Source organism: Gossypium hirsutum, chromosome D07 (assembly GCF_007990345.1).
Source record: "Gossypium hirsutum isolate 1008001.06 chromosome D07, Gossypium_hirsutum_v2.1, whole genome shotgun sequence".
Classification (NCBI taxonomy): Eukaryota; Viridiplantae; Streptophyta; class Magnoliopsida; order Malvales; family Malvaceae; genus Gossypium; species Gossypium hirsutum.
In genome coordinates, this window is record NC_053443.1 from 13,904,397 (window position 1) to 13,926,015 (window position 21,619).

Genomic DNA, 21,619 nt, shown 5'->3' on the forward strand with positions numbered 1-21,619 from the left:
GCCATACACGTGTAAACCACCAACAATCGAAACCACTCAGTAACCAAGTAGAACTCAAAGATGGGCCAATAGAGCAGACCCTAAAATGATCACTTTAAATGAAATAAAAGATGTATCATCATTATTAAACGTGTTAATTAATTTAATATAAATATATTTCATATTTAATAAATTTAATGTAAATATCTTTTGCACTTATCTCGAATCATTATTATAATTGAAGAATTTTGTTTTACTTTCTAATATAGTTGTAAATTTTTATGTAAGTGTTAACATGTTTTATTTTTAAAACATTATTTATATTAAATATGTTATACATATTATATTATTGATTTATTTTTAATTTATAAAAAATACTTACATTTATTCCCCTTCATTGTAGGCGGAAAAGAAATCTAGTTTTATAAAAAAAATGAATTTTTAATAATTTCTCAAGATGAGATTTTATATTTCTTAAAAAGTGTGTGACTAAAGAAATTGAAAAGGAATTGAAGGATGCTTTTACTCTGAATAAGAGAAAGATATATTAAAAAAAATGAAAAAAGACATAAAATATATTAAATCTTTATAAAAAAATTTCAATTCGATGATTCAAAAAAAATTAATTAGGCTTTTCTATTAATGGAAGTTGTCACTGACGCTAATAGTCGCTAACATAATTGACGGAAGCAACGAAAAACTAATAAATAACATGCCACATAGGCAAGTTATTGACATGATATCCATATTGGTATATATTTAGAAGAATTTTAAAAGTCATAAAAAAAATATGAAGAAAATTATAGAAATCCTTTTTCAATAATTGCTTTTAATCTTGCTTAATTCACTTCGAAACTGATAATATTATTGATGGCATTTCTTTTGCTTCTCATCTTTCTGCTTTGTATTTTAATGGCTTATTCAGATCTTTTTGAGCAAAGCAAAAGCATCCTTTACGATCATTTCATAGCTTCCCCTTCAATTTCTTTAATCACACACTTATGAAGCATTAAAACTTATCAAGTAGATCTTAACTCAATTGAGAAATTAGAAAAAAAAATTCATTTTTTTATCAAATTAGATTTCTTTTTCACGTTCGTTGCAAAAGAATATAAACACATTTATTTTTTATAAATTAATATATAACATATTTAATATAATTAATATTTAAAATAAATAAAAGAAGTTAAAAATTATATAAAAATTTACAAATATATTAGAAAGTAAATTATAATATTAAAGAAGGGGGAGAGACAATGTAGGGGAATGGCTATGAAGGGAGAGAGTGTTTGAAGGAGGGATGAGGCCAAATCGACCCCATATTGGGAATGAACTTGGAAGGAGACTTAAATCGCAATTTGGATATGGAAGTAGAACAATCAACTTTACAAGAACAAATCGCCATGGATCAACATTCAGTTTTGTGTGTGATGGAAGGTGGATATGGGAAAAAACAGCCTAGAGTGGAGAGTGAAAAATCTATGGAAGGGGAAGAGACAAGTTCCGTGATAGTGAGGAATAGGAGAAAGGTCGAAAAAAACCACTTTTTATAGGCGGCTGCCAAGGGGCAAGCCGATGGGTTGCAATGAAAATCTTTAACTAGAATGTTCGTGGATTGGGGAGCCTGCAGGTTATTCATAGGTAACTTTACAATCCTCAAATAGTCTTCATTATGGAGACTAAACTAAGCAAGTTACGAATGGAAAATGTAAGGAGGAAGTGTGGTTTTCTAAACGGAATTGATATTGGAGCGGAGGGCTCAAGGGGAGGTTTGTGCTTGGCATGGAAGGACACTACGAATTTATGTTTAAAAAGTTTTTCGGCCTATCATATTGACGTCACTCTAAAGGATAACAATGATGGCAAGGAATGGAGGCTTACGGGTTTTTATGGCTCCCCTTATGCGATGAATAGAGGGATTACTTGGGGCATACTGAAAAAACTAAATTGAAGCCAAGGTTTACCATGGATGGTCTGTGGAAATTTTCATGAGATTCTTTATTTTTTCAAGAAGGTAGGTGGTACGCCAAGAGAGGAAAGGATGATGGCAAAGTTTAGGGGATTTTTGGAGGGATGTCAACTGACGGATATTAACTTCTTAGATACTTGGTTTACTTGGGAAAGAGGGAATTTGCCGGAGACTAATATATGTGAAAGGCTAGATAGGGGTGTGGCAAACTTGGAGTGGAGGGATATGTTTCCAACAACAGATTTTCATCATTTACCATATTCTTTCTCAAATCATTGTCCCATTTTACTGGATACTAATATTGAATCAAAGAACATGTTTAGGAAGGTATTTCGATTTGAAGCGTGGTGGGTGAAGGAAGAAAGTTGTGTGGATGAAATCAAACGATTATGGCAAGCTGATCGTGGAGATATTTTTGCAAAATTGGAATTCTTATAAATTGGGCTCACAAGATGGGCTATGGATATTAGACAAAAAAGAGAAGGTTAAAAGAAAAAGCTGACAGAAAAAATAAAGTTTCTCTTAGATAAAGACAGAACTAATGAAAGCTTGGACAAATTGATTGATACAAGAATACATCTTAATTTAAAGATTGATAAAGACAAAATGTATCGGGAGCAAATAGCTCAGGTGAACTGGTTGAAATTAGGGGATAAAAATATAAATTTCTTTCATAATTATGCCACGTAAAAAATAAAGAAGGAATACTATTCTCAACTTAAGATTCGATGATGGAAGAGTATCTTGTAATGAAGAGGAGATGGAGGAAGTTGCAAGGAATTATTTTCAAAATCTCTTTTCATCAAATGGTGGGGAGGGATAATGAGCATATTCTTGCTGGGATTGAAAGATGTATTTCTGATTATGACAACTAGCTTTTGATTAAAAATTATACGAATGTGGAGGTTTTGTGGCCCTTAAGGAGATGGGTCCTACAAAGGCGTCGGGCGAGGATGACTTTTCGGTATTGTTTTTCCAATAGTTTTGGCATATCGTGACAGACGAGGTTACAGATTTCCGCTTGGGAATTTTAAACAGAGGTATGCTTGTGGACTGATGTAACGAAATTTTAATACCATATTACTAACATTTCATAAATATTTATAAAAATATTTTTGACTCGGTTTTACGAGATCGAGGTCTCGATACCTTATTTTTATCTAATTTCTTCAATAATTTTTTTTTCTAACTAACCACTAAATCGGTAAAATTCTTCTATCTATATTTTCATACGATTTTCCTATCATATCAATATTCATACAAAAATATTAAAATAAATTTATCTTTAAATCGAATTTGTGGCTACGAAACCATTGTTCTGATAACCTTGAATTTAGGCCATTACAATGGGGGTAGGATTTTGTTCTGCTTATCTGATTCTGCTATCTATATCTGTCATAAACTTAGGCCTGGATCTCTATGATTGTATATGAAATTTTGTGTATGTTGTATAACTATTTCTATTGGCTTACACACTGAGTTTACGAAAACTCATATCTGTTTGTCTGTTCTGTTCAGGTAATCCACAGACTTAGGCGGGTCGGAGCGACGGAGGCTCAGCGATGACCACTCGATCGAGATCTGTTTTTATTTAGTAATAATGGTTTTATTTTAAAATTTGGTTTTTTTGAGGTTTGTAATTTTTGGGACTCTCAGGACTGTATGGTTTTAACTTTTGGTTTTAGATTTCATTTTGCTTTCTTTTCTGCAATGTTGACAAAAACATTATGCAAACAAATGATTTTATTTAAACACGAGCTTGGTTTTGTTTTAAACAATTTCCAAACTTTTAACTTTAAAGAACAACTTATAACGGTTTCAATAATGAACATGTTTTATAATACATAGACGTTTTATCGAATAACTAAACATGATTTTATCGAAGTATCGTCGGTTTCAAAATCCTTCTTTAAAACTAATTTAATATAATAATTGAAGTTGAATTGATAATAACGTAAAATGTATTCTATTAAACTAACTATTTTCAAAAAAAAAAAACCAATAATAAACATGCTAAAGCTCAATTAAGGTTTTTGCTCCTGAACTTGAGGATGCAAGATTCTTTGACATTGTTTTAGAGAAGTAGAGCAAATTTAAGTTTCACGTGATTTTAAATTGATGATTTGATAAAAAATAAAATAATAGACAGATTCATCTTTTCTCTCATTGCTGGTTTGTTATTTCCTCAAACATAGATTTGTTGTACAAGCTTTTGACTAATGGGTGTTTCTTTCAGTTCTCAGTTTGACAAATGACATCTATAAGGAATACCAACAATGTCCAATTAAGCACATCCCTCGATTTTATGTTTCTCATTTGACTCTCAATTCAATCCAGAACAAGGCTAGCTCCACAGGTTTCTGTTTTCTTATCAAACAAACGAACCAACCCCAAAGTTTAGATTCTTTTTATCTTTCACCCAATTCAACAATTCAAATAATAGAAGACATTGCAACTTGAGAATTGCTATCTAAGAAGACATTCTTTTCATAAATTCAAAACCCCACAAAGCAAAAGTCTGAAAAGTTTTTTCTTTTTCCTTTTTTCCAGTAATTAACCCCAAAACCCCGAGCTCGATATTCTGCTTCTACTTCTTGTAAACCTACCCAACGTTGACATTGATCCAATTCTGGTCAAACCGCCAGATTCTTCACTTCCACCACGAGACCTCAAGCCCCGCAAAAACGACGTCACATTCCTCACAACTCTCCTAAACCCATTCTCTCTCCTTCTAACCCCACCCCAGGAAACTGTCGTCACATCCCCATGACCCGAATCCGACCCCCATTCCCCAAACCCACCATCCATCTCCGGGTAAACCACGGGTACTTCCCTTTCACCCCTAACCCTCGTCACCCCAAAAAGCCCACCAGGCAACCTCCATATACTGAATCCCACCGTCTCCAAAACGTCATCGTTTGACTCGCTTCGATCCGATGGCACTTCGTGACGGCAGATAGGGCACGAGTTTCGGAGGGAAAGCCATGGGATGATACAATCTTGATGATAAATATGCTTGCATGGCATCTCCCTAGCTTCCGTCCCAAGCTCGAAAGGCTCTTTACAAACGGCACAGTAAGTTTCTGAACATACATAGGTGGCCTCTATTTGAATCGTCGGCATTGATTCGATCGCTGTTTTTGAAGCGGGAGGGTTCTGGTGTTGCCGCAATCCAGTTATTTCGATCTGGGAAAGATGTGTTAATAGCCGATTGAAACCCAATCCCATTAGAGATTCGGACATGGAGGTCGGTATGGGTCTTAAACCCGACCCGGAACCGTCGTCATAGAAGAAGTCAAATTCGCTGCTGTTGTTGTTGTTTCCATCGGTGGTGGTGGTGCTCTCGTCGCCGGTTGTTCCACGTAGGACTATTATTGGATTGATGTTTAAGTGGTCAATAGGAATCCAACGATTTCGACGAGAAACGGGGTTCCGGTTCCGATCCGAGTCTCGACGGTTGCTGGGGATGATGTAGCTAGGTGGAAACCGAGGGGTATGATCATCGGATGACTCAATCTCCTCGATGAAACCTCCGTCACAGTAGGGGCATACAATGGCTTCGTTGGTTGCGTTATCTGAAGCCGAGATGCGAAACAGAAGGGAACAGCTGTAACACCAATACGACGACGTTGAAGACATGGTTGACCTATGCGAGAATGAATGAAGTCCAGGTCTTATGGAAAAACAAGAGAGAAAGGGGTTAAAAATGAGGAATGAGTGAGAACAACTTCACTCTCGTTTAAATGGAACCGAAGGTCAGCTTAAAGTTTAGAGCGCCGTAAGGACACTCATTCCAGGTGGCAGCTTAAGAGTGGAGAAAAGAGAAAAATGAAGGGCGTTGAGGGTTTGACCAGTCAAGTGGAATGATGAGGGGCGCGTTGGCGTTGCGACGTATTTAAAGCGTGGATGAGAACGAACTAGATTCTGTGAAACGAGGTAAAACAGTATGGCGCGTCACATTCTCCACTATACATGTTTTTTTCCTACCCATTTCACGTTCACCAAAACTAAAACCCTACCTACATTCAATATCCATTTTAGGTAAACTTCTTTCAAAACTAGAGGGAAAAAAAAATCTATTTTCACTTTTTTCGGCCATTTGTGTGGGTATTGATTTGTTAAGAAGTGAACTTTTGTATAATTATTTATTGAGTTAATGTCACATTTGTGAAATTATTAAAATATTATTTTATATATAAATTAAGTTATATTTTTGTTAATATATTAAGTGTTTTGTTGAATTCAAACCACGAATTAATCAAGTATCAACTTAATTATAAAATTATTAAAATATTCTCTTATATACAAATTAAATTATCTTTTTATATAAAAATATACCAATAAAAATTTAATTATAATAAGATTTTAACGTGTAGTAAACATTTTAACTAAAACATCAATTGAATTCTTTATAAATAATTTTTTAATGTATTTTGCAAAGAAAATTGAACCGTACAAAATTTTTGGGCTTATGGTCAGAAGATATTGGGTTGGGCCTAACCACATCATGTTGAATTATAATTCTTGTATTACTTAACAAAGAAAATGCTCAAATTATTGCTAAATCTTTTAGTGATTCAACATCTTAAATGATTATATAAGAGTTTAACGTTTGTGGTCAAGAATATCATGTTTTTTAATTTAATTTAATTTGAAAATATATTTAATTTAATAAAAAATGTTAGCCTAATATGAGTATTTAGCTAAAAAAAGGAAAATAATATGAGTTAAAAATGGATTATTGAATAAAACTTCACAAAAGGTATGAATCTTTCTTTTTAAATATATATTCTAATTCACCTAGTGAAGCTTCTTCTTCTGCTCTTTTTATATATATATATATAATGAATAAAATAATTATTCAATAAAAAACAGAAAAATATATCACCCATTTTTTATTCTGTCAAATGAATCGTAAATAAACGAAAATTTAACGAATGTGCATACAAAAATAGAATAGATCGAAGATTAGGTTAGCAAGGAATGATGATGCATCATCATCATCTTCATCTTATTGGTGATGTGAACAACAAGAAAAAGCGGCAGACGGTGAACAAGTGTTACCTAAACTTCCCTTTAAATAAACAAAACAACAAAACAGTCGGCTTACTAACTTATATTCTCAATGAGTTATCCAAAGTTGACGATGGCAATACCAAAATCTTGTTTATTTTACACTTCCACATTAGTAATGAATGGCATAAGTGGACAGAATATTTGTTGGATAATCCTTTTCAAACTTTACTCCTATAAAGCTTAAAACAACCATCCTCTCTCTCTATATAAATATGTAAAACACATACTTTCTTATCTAAATTCTAACTCATTTTAATCTAGGATATGTTTGGGAAAATATATTTTCGGGTATTCAGCCTTACTTAATTAAGTTTAATTAAAATGTTTTAATCACACTCACTAATTCTTATAGTTCGAAATATAGTAGTTAATATTATTCCAATATGTATTCTTCTATCTTAAATCAATACCAATTTAAGTTTTGATCCGATTAAAATTTCAATGTATTTCAGCCGTTCTGATATGTTTCAATCCATTTTGACCAATACCAACTTGTTTGGGTAAATACTAACACCTACTGCTTGGTATAACTCAACTATTTATATTTTTTATAATTGTATTTAAAAATAAAATATAATTATTTAATTAAGTTATTAATTTTAAATTTTATATTTGTATATTAATATATTCATATGTATGTAATTGAGTTATATTTGAATGTATATATAATATATATAAAAAAATTAAAAATATCGATAAATCTGAGAACGATATATTGAAATACAATGATACTAATAGATATCAATGTTAGAAAAAAAAACAAATGATATTGTTTTACGTTATTAAACAATATATCCTATGATTCGTTAGTGATTATTTTATTTAAAAGATAATATTATTTCCGTAGATGATTCACCATCTCTTGTTCTCCGAATCGTCACCAATTGCTCAGCCTCTTAGAAGAACCACATTCCGTGAGACCATCCACTAGTAGCGGAAACATCAAAGCAACCGCTCACTGTTTTACAGTGTGAACATTCTTTTAGGGACTATTGAAACCCACTTGAGTGTAATAACCAAGTATTGTCTTAAAGGAATAATAGAATGCACCTGCCCACGTACATTCCCCTCGCACTCCATGATGGCAACCCCTTGGTAACAACCTGCCATGTCACCACTACTAGACAATGGAGTATCTCCCTATAAATTTCCTCTAGGATGAACGGAAGGGATCTTCTTCCACATTAGCAACCTTGAATACTTACTCTTGCACTTAATTCTTTCAACCTTCATAGCAACCTTCCTCCTCCAATTGTCCTTTTCCAACTCTCTACCTATCTAGGTAAACCGTCTTCCATTATATCATCACCTTCTTCTCTTTGTCTCCTCTTTTATCGATACTTATTACCAACAATTTTAATATTTCATATTGTGGGACATTGGTTTGGTGTTGAATTGTTAAAAAAAATTATATGAGTTGGAAAGACAAAGCGTGTTATTTGGTGTGGCGGTGTAGAGGTTATTAAAGAAACGGCAGATGTGCGTGCATGTTGGGATTGAAGTGCTGTTGGAGTTAACACTTGTCATAAATGAGTTGGGTTTTTAGGGCCAGTTCTTCATTGCTTTTGAGAAGTGCTTTTCAGAAGTGCTTTTCAGAAGTGCTTTTGAGAAATTTGAGTGTTTGGCATTGCTGTCAAAAAGTACTTTTGAAGAATAAAATGTCCATTTTAGACATGAGATTATAAAGTAACAAATATGTATTTAAATAATGTTCAAATTAGTTAATATTATGATATTTTAGCAAAAATATAAAAAAATAGCTTATTATAACTTATTGTTAATATTTTAATATATAATATTAATTTTAAATATTTCTAAGTAATTAATATTAATTATTTATAAAATTTAATTAGAATATATAAACTATATTTAAATATAAAAATTAAATAATTGTAATTAGATATTGACACGATTGTATTATTATAAAAATTATTTTTTACTTTTAATTAATTAAACACCTATCAATTTCTTTCCAACTGTCATTGTATTGTAATGTTATAATGTTTTTGTTCTACTATATGACAATGCACATTGTTTGTCATATTTTTGTTCCGATTTAATGCACACTACTATTTTAGTGTAATGTTTGCCAATAATTGTTTCAAAATGGTATGAACTTTGGACCAAAAGAAAAAAAAAAGTTATATAAACAACAATTCAATAGAAAGCCGACAAAATTAATTGAAGTTGGTTCGATTCGGTTAATTATTTTAACAGAAAAAAGCTCAATTCAACTAACGGTTTAGTTAATTATAGTTCAATTAACAATGGATCGAACTAACTATTTCATCACCCTTTAGATTAAATGTTTGAGAATATAAAACAAAATACTTAGAATTATAAAAGCAAACATAGTTTCAATTGAACAGTTTAGCGTGTATTGCATTTCATTTAAAGGTTCAGCTAAAATCTTTAAACAGAATCAGACCTATAGTAATAAAACTGGTACATACCATGATGTAAAAAAGTACAAGAGAAACAGAAGAGCAAATTTCAGTCCACTCAGATGTTGAACATATTTTGAATAGACCAACAAAATTAGCTATCCACTGTAACATACTTGAGAACTCTATAGGGAGTTGATACACATAAAGCATGAAAATGCTGAAGCCTGCATAAAACTGGAGAGCCTTCCACAACCTTGACAAAAAAGAAACAGAACATAAGCTACTAAAAACATTAACCAATGATAAAATCAAATTCATTGACAAAGAAAATGAAATAGAACAATGTACAAAGAGTCAAGAAGCAATCACCTGAATAGTCCTAGAAAATTACTAGTCAAAGACCAATCTACTAGCATTAATACTAGAAAATTGCTAGTCAAACAGGAAGCAACTTTAAGATGGAGCCTTTCATGAAATAAACACTGGGTTAAGAATCTGAGCAAGCATTAATACTTTGGGTTAAGAATCGTCAACAGCAAGCAGCAGCTATATCCATTTTCTAAAACAAGGAACTCAAACATAAATATGGTTTGAGTTACACATGATATCACCTTTCAAAGTTCAAGCCATGCTTTCCAATCTCTTTGTCCCACTTAACTGAATTAATCATACTTTTTTCCTACTAAAAGTAAAAAAAAAAATCCAAAAAATACAACAGTTGCAACTTAGGAGTGAACAGTTCTTTTATATGTTAACTTAGGAGTAATGATCACTTGTAACTTGACACAGTGGCTACTTAGCTGACACCAAAGAGAGCAATTATATACATATATTTACTTATTAAAAGAGGGAAACACCTGTATGTTCTTCATTACTACTAAAAGCCAACTGCCTGCATCTATTTGCTCAGCGCAGAGCCTCACACTCTCCACCAAAGGTCACATAATTCACCAACATCAAATGCTAGCATCTGAGAATATCATATTCTACCTGGGAACAAATTTACAAACAGAAGGCTGTGAGCCAAGCGCCGTAGAGAGAAGAATGGCTCCTGATTAAATGTTTTAAGTATAAATCAAGCTTTAGCAGAGAAAAGCCAAAACTTATGTTAAAAAATGGAACAGGAATATACCCCAATGGGCACTTACTGGCATTAGATTCTTTTACCAAAACAAAGAAATATACCATGTTTAGCTATTCACAAGTTCTCCAACTAAGTTCCCAACATTAAACAAGTTCATCTATTCTCAAATCCAAGCAATCACGTTGATCAAATCAATTGTTATATTAGATAAGAATTAATTCCAAAAGCATCTTACTAACTACTTCCAAACCACAAAGTAAAAACACCAAAAATGGAAAGAACCAATCAGGTTTTCATTACTTAAATATCATTATTAATAAATAAAACTCTTTGCTTCTTCTTGATTTTTCTCTCGATTCTCGAATGCAAAGAATGCAACAAGCAGAACCAATTCCATATTTTACTAAAAGAAGAAAAGGGACTTCAGCCTTTAATATAATCAAACAGATCTAAGAACAATTACATAAACTGAGCAAAGTTGGAATCTGCACATTCAATCTATTTGACTTTTCTAAGAAGAAAGGCCTTGCTGGTTATCAATTTGAAAGTACTTCACAGCATTTTCAAATCAAACCTTCCCCTTTAGCTTGGATACGAATCTGATTCATTGCAAAATCCAACCGTTGAATGTGATTTTATGATCATTTATATAATTAATTTTCAGTATCGAAATATCAACAATAGATTGGAGAGCTTGAATTCGAGTAATTAGTAATGTTTCTTATCGTAAAGCTAAACCCTAGAAACAATTAAAAAGAACATCATCAAAACTTTTAAATACAAAAGATACCGAAAATTCACCAACGATATGGAATTTGGATACGAATTTTGATTTAGTCTATATTTCTTCTATTTTTATCAACTAAAATAGTTTGGAATAATTACAAAGCGGTGAAGCAAAAGAGGCAGAGCAAAGCAGCAGTAGAGGAACAAAGCAGTAAAAGCAAAACAGGCACAAAAGCCAGAATTTTCCCTCTTTTTTTTCTGTTGGAAGAGTTACTTACCTGCGGAAGAGGAACTAAAAAGCAACTAAAAACAAAGCATAATTAATAATTAAAGAGAAGAAGAAGAAAACAAACTTACCTGCGGAAGAGGAACAAAGAACAAAAGCCTAGACTTTTGGAAAAAGAGAGTGTTTACGGAAAAAGATCAATCTCTTTTGAGCCACTTCATCCTTTATTTATAGTGTTAGGGGAGATAGTCTAATCCTACTTAAGTTTTCAAAAGATAAATACATTTAATTGAAGATAAATAAAGATAAATTAAATAAAATCTTAAAATTAAATAATCCTTAATAATTATCTTAATATTAATCATCTTAATATAATTAAAATAGAGTCCGATAGAATAAAATCTCTTCTTTTTGCATTTCAACCCTTGTGTCATCCATGCTTGCACTTTTGGCACCAACTTTTCCTTGTGTCGCATATTGGCCCATTTTATCTCTAAATTTACGCTTTTGGCCTTTAATTTTGCTTTTGCCTCAAATTTAGTCTCTATTAGATAAAAGATCATAAATAGCTCAAATTAGCAGGATCATACTCAGAATAAATACATAATTAATACATAAAATACGTTATTCTAGAGTGTTATCAAATTCCCCCTATTAGCTCATGCTTACCCTCAAGTATGGTTTCTATCTATTGTGAAAGTTAGATTCTGCCATAAAAGAAATACCACTCCAAAATTTGATAAAAATCAGTCAAAAATGCATATGAAAAATAAAAAGAACCCTAAGCTTGCTTTAAGTAAAACAAAAAAAGGTTTCCAATTAATACACACAAAAATTAGAATCGACTTGAATTATTTAATGAAAATTAGGTAAATTACCAAACCTACCAAGACACCCTATTTGTTTCCTCCTTTAGTCCCCAAATTATATATTCTTTTTCTTTTTTTTCTTTTTTTTTCTTTCTTTTTTTTATTTTTATTTATTTATTTATTTATTTATTTTTATTTATTTATTATTTATATTTTTTTATACTTTAGGAATATACTGAACCTTTTGACGCGAAGAAAGATGGCAGCCAAGCACCCCACCCTGGTTACTCAGCCCAGCAGACTCCTAATTTATTATAATTTTTTTCTTAAGAACACATCGAACCTTTTGACGCGAAGAAAGATGATAGCCAAGCACCCCACCCCGATTACTCAGCCCAACATGTTCTTAAAAATTAAGTCCGGTTAGCGGAGTTTTACCTAACACGTCACACAACCTTTTGACGCGAAATAAGATGACAACCCAAGCACCCTACCCCGGTTACTCAGTCAGTCACGTTTTTGAGCTGCACTCATAACCACAGAAACATTAAACAACATTTTAATAATAACTTTTTATGAGGACTTTAGAGAAAAAATAATAATAATCAAGTGTCAAAAATAAGTTTCAGTAATTACCTTAATAGTCATGAACATATTTTAGCATGCAAACCTATTAAGTGTCCACTTTGTATTAAACTTGATCAATTTTATGAAAAGTAAGATAAAGTTAACTCTATGAATCACAATTATTTTTAGACTAATAAGAATAAAACAATGGAGATGACATCAATTATGGAAAATCCGTAATTTCCTCAGAAAACAAAAATCATGCTTGCAGGTCAAACAGTAGGCAATTCTTGGTAAAAATCTTGGGCATAAAAAGAGGCAGGAGGTTCTAAAAAAATAAATATGGACAAAATGGAGCCTCAAGCAGCAACACAAGCAAAAAATAATCACAGCAACAACGACAACAACCAAAATCACACCAGAAAATGATAGTAATAACGAAGAGTACCTCCCCCTACTGAAAGCACATTGTCCTCAATGTGGACGAAAAGAAATAAATAGGTATAAAAGTTTAGAAAAACTCCATGTGTTGTTACTGTCGATCGCATATGATGGCAATGAGCTCGGTCAGTTGCTGGCCAAAGGTTTCAAGTCGGGCCTCAATGCGCTCTAAGCGTTGCTCAATGGTTTTCTTAGCATTTTCGCTCTGTTTTATCTAAGCAAAAGAAGAGAAATTTATTAATATCCAAATAAGTAATAAATAATAAAATAAAATAAAGTAATAAATAAAGTAAAGAAATAAATAATAAATAATAAAAATAAAAATTGGTTTGGCTCCCAACAAGTGCTTGTTTAACGTCGTTAGCTCAACGCTGTTATTGATTTTATGGTGGTTCCAAATGGATTTTCTCAACCGTGTGGGTTTGAAAATTCTCATAAAACGACTTCAGCCGCTGGCCATTGACTAAGAACCGCTTTCCAGATTCGTCACTCTCTATTTCAATCGCTCCATGTGTGAACACTTTAGTAACAATAAAAGGTCATTGCCATCGTGATCGAAGCTTACCTGGGAATAACATTAACACGGAGTTATAAAGAAAAACTTTTTGTCCTACCGAAAAATGCTTTTGAGCTATTCTCTTATCGTGAAACAACTTTGTCTTGTCTTTATAAATGTGAGCATTCTCGTAGGCATCATTGCGAATTTCTTCTAACTCTTGAATGTATAATTTCATTGCCTTTCCTGCGGGTTCTAACTCCATATTACAATGTCGAACGGCCCAATAGGCTTTATGTTCTAATTCGACCGGAAGGTGGCAAGCTTTGCCAAAAATAAGTCGATACGGGGTCATACCAATCGGTCCCTTATACGCAGTCCGATAGGCCCAAATTGCTTCATTTAACCGAAGGCTCCAATCCTTTCAGTTAGGACGACTTGTTTTCTCCAAAATAGTCTTAATTTCCCTATTCGAGACCTTGACTTAACCGTTCGTTTGGGGATGGTAAGCCGTAGCTATACGGTGGTAGACTCCGTATTTTGCCAACAGTGCCACCATGACCTTATTGCAAAAGTGGGTGCCACGATCACTGATTAGGGCTCGAGGTGTGCCAAACCTGGAAAAAATAGTTCGTTTTAAAAACTCCATAGCAGTTTTGGCATTATCATTGTGAGTAGGATTTGCTTCTATCCACTTAGAAACATAGTCTACTGCAAGAATTATATATACACTGCTAAATGAAAAAATAAATGGGCCCATGAAATCGATGCCCCATACATCAAAGATTTCGCATACATGAATCGGGGAAAGGGGCATTTGATTTCGTTTAGTGATGTTACCTGTATGTTGGCACCTATCACAAGACTTACAGAAGTGATATGCATCTCGAAAAATTGTGGGCCAATATAGCCCACATTCTAACACCTTATGAGCGGTCCGCTTAGGGCCAAAGTGACCTCCGCAAGCTTCAACATGACAAAAATTAAGGATAGAAGTTACCTTGGTTTCTAGAACACATCTTCGTATTATTTGGTCTGAACAGTGTTTCCACAAGTATGGGTCATCCCAAATGTAATATCGAGCGTCGCGTCTAAGCTTGTCCCTCACGGAACATGCTAACTCAGTAGGTAACGATCCTGTGGCTAGAAAGTTTACTATATCTGCATACCATGAGAGACATGCCTCGGTCGAGAATAGGCTCTCATTAGGGAATTCTTCCCTAATAGGGATATCGTCAAAAGGTACTTTTATTCTGCTTAAGTGGTTAGCCACTAAACTCTCGCATCCTCTTTTGTCTCGAATCTCGATGTCAAATTCTTGGAGTAGTAAAATCCACCTAATAAGCCTCGGTTTTGCTTCCTTCTTCACGATCAAGTACCTGAGGGATGCATGATCAGAAAAAATAATTACTTTAGATCCCAATAAATAAGGTCAAAATTTATCTAAAGCAAATACAACGGCTAAAAGTTCTTTTTTCGTAGTGGTGTAGTTGCTCTGCTTAGCATCTAGGGTTTTCGAGGCATAACATATGACATATGGTTCTTTGTCCATCCTTTGTCCTAACACGGCTCCTACACTACGCTCCCTGGCATCGCACATAATTTCAAATGGGTATTTCCAATCTGACGGTTGCACTATAGGAGCGGAGACTAACTTTTGCTTGAGTGTATCAAATGCCTCCTTACATTTTGGGCCAAACTCAAATTTCTTATCCTTCTGCAACAACTCACACAGTGGTTTAGCTACATTCGAGAAGTTTTTTATGGAGCGTCTGTAAAACCCTGCATGGCCAAGAAAAGAAAGAATTTCCCTCATAGTGAGGGGATAAGGCAAAGAATTTATGATATCAATTTTGGCCTTATCGACCTCAATTCCTTTAGATGAAATAACATGACCCAGAATTAAACTCTTGTCTACCATAAAATGACACTTTTCATAATTTAAGACAAGATTAAATTTTATGCACCTACTCAAAATTATCGTTAGGTTTTTAAGGCATTCATCAAAAAAACTCCCATATACAGTAAAATCATCCATAAAAACTTAAACAATTTTTTCCACATATTCGGAAAATATATTCATCATACATCTTTGGAAGGTGGTTGGCGCATTGCAAAGACCGAATAGCATCCTTCTGTACGCAAATGTACCGAATGATTATGTAAAAGTGGTATTTTCTTGGTCCTCTGGTGCGACTCGAATTTGCAAGAAACCTAAGTATCCATCAAGACAATAAAAGTGAGTTATTCCGGCTAATCTTTCAAACATTTGATATATAAAAGGAAGAGAGAAATGATCTTTTCTAGTATATGAGTTCAACTTCCTGTAATCAATGCAGACGCGCCACCCATTTTGTACTCGGGTAGGTACCAAGTCACCTTCAGCATTTTTCATTATTGTCACGTCCGTTTTTTTAGGTACGACTTGTACCGAACTTACCCACCTACTATCAGAAATAGGGTAAATTACGTCAGTGTCCAGAAGCTTGATTATTTCTTTTTTTACTACCTCCATCATATTTAAATTTAGCCGTCTTTGTGCCTCTCGCCTCGGTTTTTTATCTTCCTCCAAGTAGATCCTGTGTGTGCACATCAAAAGGCTTATCCCTTTTAAGTCTGTAATGGTTTAGCCAATCGCCTCCTTATAACTTTTTAGTATATGAACCAAACTTTCCTCTTCATGTGTGGAGAGTCTATTGGAGATTATGACTGGTAGGGTATTACCCTTCCCCAAAAATGCATATTTCAAATGCTCAAGAAGCGGTTTCAACTCTAACTCTGGTGCCTGTATAACAGAAAGTAACAGTTTAGTATTTGGAGATAATAACTTATTAACAAATTCAAATTCATCAAGTTCAGAATTATCTTCATAAATTGACTCAAAATTCTCCTCTACCAAAGAGTCAATTATGTCGATACGATTTACGCTCAAGATTTCGCTTGGATGGCTAATGGCGTCGTAGACATTAAACTTTATGATCTCTCCATCAAAATCTATCGTGAGAGTTACACTTCGAACGTCAATTTTAGTACTAGCTATACTAAGGAACGGTCGACCCAGCAGGAGATCTGAAGATCCAAGAGTGCTATCCTCCTCCATTTTGATCACATAAAAATCTGTAGGGAAAATAAGCTCATTAACTTTTACCAAAACATCCTCAAGGACTCATTCTGGATGCACAACAGACCTATCCGCCAATTGAATGATAACACCTATTTTTGTTAAAAAAACCTGTGTTAAGTGATTCATAGATAGAATATGACATTACATTTATAGAAGCCTCTAGATCACACATAGCCTTCTTAATTCCCAGATGGCCTAATTTGTATGGTATTGCAAACATGCCCCTATCCTTGCATTTTACCGGTATTTTTCGCTGTAACACTGCGGATACATTCTCACCAACATTCACCGTTTCATTACCTGTTAATTTTCGCTTGTTGGTACAAAAGTCTTTAAGAAATTTAGCATACCACGGTATTTGCTTGATGACGTCCAACAGTAGAATGTTGATCTCGACATTCCTAAATGTTTCGAAGATTTCCTTGTCCTCTTTACCTCTTCGACACTGGTTGAATCATTTTGGAAATAGAGGTTGAATTTTAGGCAATAGAGGCTTCGGTCAGACCTGTTCATCTTTCTCGGGTTTTTCCTAGGCAATTTCTTGGCCAAGATTCTTGTCAAGAATTGGTTCCAGTACCTTTCCGCTTCACAACGTTACTATATTTGCATTTTTTCTAGGGTTTGGTTCTGTTTGTGACGACAACTTCCCTTGAGAGGATAATTTCTCGATCGATGTGGTCAACTCTCTGATGGACACCTTGATTTTCTGTTGGAAATCCTTCGTCTCTTTTTCGAAATTAAGAGTTTGCTGTTGAAAATCAAAAACATTAGCTGCTTCTAGAAAATTACCTGAACCTTGCAGCTGTTGCGGAAACCAATTTTGGTATGGCTGGTTACTTCGTGGATTGGCCTCATAACTTAAGTTAGGATGGTCCTTCCACCCTAGGTTGTAGGTATTAGCATAGGGGTTATATCGCCTTTGTAGCGGCCCAAGAAAATTTCTTACAACATCTAGATGAGCCGTGGTATCATCATACAAACTGGGACATGTATCAGTTGCATGATGAGGTGTAGCACATATTCTGCATAACCGGGCTATCTTCGTTTTTTCTGCAATAAGAGAGTTCTTAATATTAGTAAGTCTATTAAATTTAACCTCTAAGGTTGAATTACTTAGCTGGTGAACCCTTTTAGGAGGTTCAGTATTGGCTCGAAACTGCTGAGAATTTGTAGCCATCGTGGAGATCAAGTCTCTCGCTTGTTGGGGAGTCATGTTGACCAATGCTCCTCCACTAGCGGCGTCTACCATATTCATCTCCATAGGTTTCAAACCTTCGTAAAAGTATTGGAGGAGAGATTGTTCCGTCATACCATGTTGTGGGCAGCTTGCACACAACTTCTTAAACCACTCCAATAATCGTAAAGGGACTCAGTTTCTTTTTGCCTTATTCCAATGATATCTTTTCTTAGCTAAGCTGCTCGAGAAGTTGGAAAAAACTTGTTCAGAAACAAACGAGATAGATCAGCCCAAGTTGTAATAGATCTAGGGGGTAAATAAAATAACCATTCCTTAGCGGAATCTACTAGGGAGAAAGGGAAAGCACGCAATTTAATCTGATCCTCAGTTACCCCCTGAGGTTTCATGCTAAGACAAACTATATGAAACTCTTTCATATGCTTCTAGGGATTTTCATTTTGCAACCCATGAAAAGTTGGCAGTAACTGGATTAAAATTGACTTCAACTCAAAATTAGTATCCACAGTAGGATACGCGATGCACAATGGCGGTTGTTCTGTCGGAGCTTCGGCCAGTTGCCGAATCGTTTGAGCCATTGGTTGGTGTGCTAGATTCAGGTTTTCGTTAACCCTAGCGTTAAGCACTTCTTCTGGTGAATCGACTTCTACTTTTTCACTTTCAAGTGTTCGAGTAGGGTTTTCGTTAACCCTAGACTCAGCTTCGTCGTCAACTTTGATTTCTGGTGGTGGGTTACTTTGAGTTTCAACCACCGCTGACTGTTTTTTTCGTAACTTTGTCTCCTTCCGATTGGCTCTAGCAGTCTTCTCAATTTCTGAATCAAACGCAAGAGTACCTAGAGTAGATCTGGTCATAAGAAACAAAAAAAAAGATTAGTACGTTGCCAGTCCCTGGTAACGGCACCAAAATTTGATGCGATCGTTGAAATCACCAAAAATATCTTATCCCTAATAAATAATGAAAAAGAATAGTAAAAGGGAGGTAAGGTCGAATCCTCAGGGATTGGATTTGCACAATATCTTGTTCTGTGAAATTCCGGCAGAATCTTGCCTAAGAAAACCTGCATGCCTGAAAAAAATAAAAATAACAGAATTAAAAGTTTGGATCTGGAAATGAAAAATAAAGTAAAAACAGAATTAAGAATATTGAATCGAAAATTCGATAAATTAAAAATAGAGTTGAGAGAAAGAAAATTCTTATGGGAGATTCTAGCCTCTAGTTGTCTCGTTCCGCCCTGGGTTCAATCTTCGACTTTTAGATGATCCTTCCTAAACCGAATAAGCCAGTTATAGTGGAAGAGGATGCCTACGACCACCAGCTCCAAAGATTTAGACTAACGGTTTAGTGGAACCTGACTCTAGCCAATAATCGCTTTTGTTGGATCATCTTATGCTAGATTAGCGCTTCTTAATGGCGAATCCCACACCATTTTGTCTCTTGGGCTTGCCAACCTCTGACACAGTAAGCTAACGAATCGACTGTGCAATCTTTCCAAAACATACAAAATCGTCGCCTTTGCATACGTTGAAAAGCTTACTTCTTAAGGGACATAGACGGAAGCGTCAGCCCTGTAGTGTGGAGAAATGATGAATACTCGGCGAGGAGGCTAAGTACGGACTCTAAGCCTCAAGAACCCTTTTTGGGGAATATCGACAACCTTCAGCTAGATGAGTTTAGTGGCTCATGGTTGTGGTGGAAAAGAAAATAAATAAAACAAAAATAAAAATTTTATTGGAAGGAAATATGAGAAGAACAAAAGCCTAGACTTTTGGGGAGGGAGTGTTTACAGAAAAAAGATCAATATCTTTTGAGTCACTTCACCCCCTATTTATAGTGCTAGGGGAGATAGTCTAATCCTACTTAAATTTCCAAAAGATAAATACATTTAATTGAAGATAAATAAAGATAAATAAAATAAAATCCTAAAATTAAATAATCCTTAATAATTATCTTAATATTAATTATCCTAATATAATTAAAATAGAGTATGATAGAATAAAATCTCTTCTTTTTGCATTTCAACCCTTGTGTCCTCCATGCTTGCACTTTTGGCACCAACTTTTCCTTGTGTCGCATATTGGCCCATTTTATCTCTAAATTCACGCTTTTGGCCCTTAATTTTGCTTTTGCCTCAAATTTAATCCCTATAAGATAAAAGATCATAAATAGCTTAAATTAGCATGACCATAATCAGAATAAATACATAATTAATACATAAAAATGCGTTATTCTAGAGTGTTATCACAAGTTTTATCTATGTAATCTTTTGTCTCAAGTATTTTGTGGCATTTTATGCATTTTTTGTGTTTTTTTTTGTCATTTTGGAGTGGCATGGTTTGTTTGTGCTGATTTTTTTGACAAACTCCTTTATTCAATTTTTTTAGAACTTGATTTTTATTAGTAAACTCTCTAAACAACTTAACTGTCAAGTCATTTTTTATTCCCACCGTTTATGTGCAAAATCAGAGTTCTGGAAAGATATTGGCAAATGATATGAGTCAAATGGATTATACTACTTCTCTTGCCTTGCTAGCTTGTAACATCCTATACCCGATCTGACTATTGGATCAAGTATAAAAATGCTACATTGGTTATCAAAGTAACGAATAGTAATACTCTAATTAATGGAATCACATATATTTTGATTTACACTATCATATCATTCCAAACGTCAATATTCAAAATAAACTCGGATAAAATTTTTCGAACATTCATACTTTTAAATGTAATTATGGTACAAGCACTATGGATCGATATTGGGCACAAGGTATCAGTACCAATACATGAAGCATGGTACCCCTGTCAAGTATTGATATTGTTTTTAGTTTCGATGTTTTGAAATGTTTAACAAATTCAATAGTATCATGGAGCACCCTAGACCCGACCCGTTTGCCAAACTTGGGTATTGGGTCATACAAGGACCCGAATAATATATCTACGACAACAATTCTACTATAATTAACTTACTTAAAGTCTTAATTTACATATCAAATTTGTACTAAGAAGTAAAATTCTACCAAATTTCGGTCTCACATCTACAGTGTTTACAACACCAGAATTTAAATTAAAATTGTTATACTTGTCTCGATCTCGAGGTGTGACCTCTAAAGGAGCCCCTCTATACACATGAACGATGTCTGCGCCTCTCCATCAACCTGACGTTGCCTGGCTTTGCCCTCCAGTCAATTTTCAAATGAAAACTTTATCCTGTAAATAAGCAGACAATTCGTAAGTTTCATTGAACTTAGTAAGATTCTGCATAATGGCCCTAAAAAAATTAAAAACTATAAGGAACAAAGAATTTAGTAGAGATTTCAACTCTCTGTTCATATTTGGCTATTCGCAAAATTCACTAGTGAGGTTGATGCCCTCCTCTCTTTCTGCAGCTTACCGTTGGCGAACTTACTCTCTATCTGAGTCATAAACATGTTCTTTACGGAACTGGTCCTCTATGGTACAGGTCTGATTTCGCCTTATTCTAATTTTTCCTTTTTACTTTAACTCGCTTTGCATTCACGATTTCAACTATGTGTATAAGCC

General features: G+C 34.1%; 1 protein-coding gene and 1 long non-coding RNA gene across 4 annotated transcripts; both read right to left on the bottom strand.

Moving 5' to 3' along the window:
* Positions 1-4,104: 4,104 nt before the first annotated feature.
* LOC107954096 (E3 ubiquitin-protein ligase RDUF1) lies at positions 4,105-5,987 on the bottom strand. Its single transcript, XM_016889573.2, has one exon. The coding sequence runs from the start codon at positions 5,585-5,587 to the stop codon at positions 4,502-4,504; it is 1,086 nt and encodes a 361-aa protein (XP_016745062.1). The 5' UTR covers positions 5,588-5,987; the 3' UTR covers positions 4,105-4,501.
* Positions 5,988-9,379: 3,392 nt separating this feature from the next.
* Positions 9,380-11,673, bottom strand: LOC107954097 (uncharacterized). Of its 3 annotated transcripts, none has more exons than XR_001699409.2 (3): positions 11,579-11,673; positions 10,269-10,401; positions 9,380-9,664 (listed from the first exon to the last, which is right to left on the bottom strand). It is a non-coding gene; the product is annotated as an uncharacterized lncRNA (long non-coding RNA). The 3 variants fall into 3 exon arrangements; XR_005916141.1 differs by lacking the exon at positions 11,579-11,673 and adding an exon at positions 11,500-11,572; XR_005916142.1 differs by lacking the exon at positions 11,579-11,673 and adding an exon at positions 11,381-11,499.
* Between the last annotated feature and the right edge of the window lie 9,946 nt (positions 11,674-21,619).

Excerpts from the sequence above, each read along its gene's own strand:
- LOC107954096 (XM_016889573.2), bottom strand. The coding sequence starts at position 5,587 with ATGTCTTCAACGTCGTCGTATTGGTGTTACAGCTGTTCCCTTCTGTTT.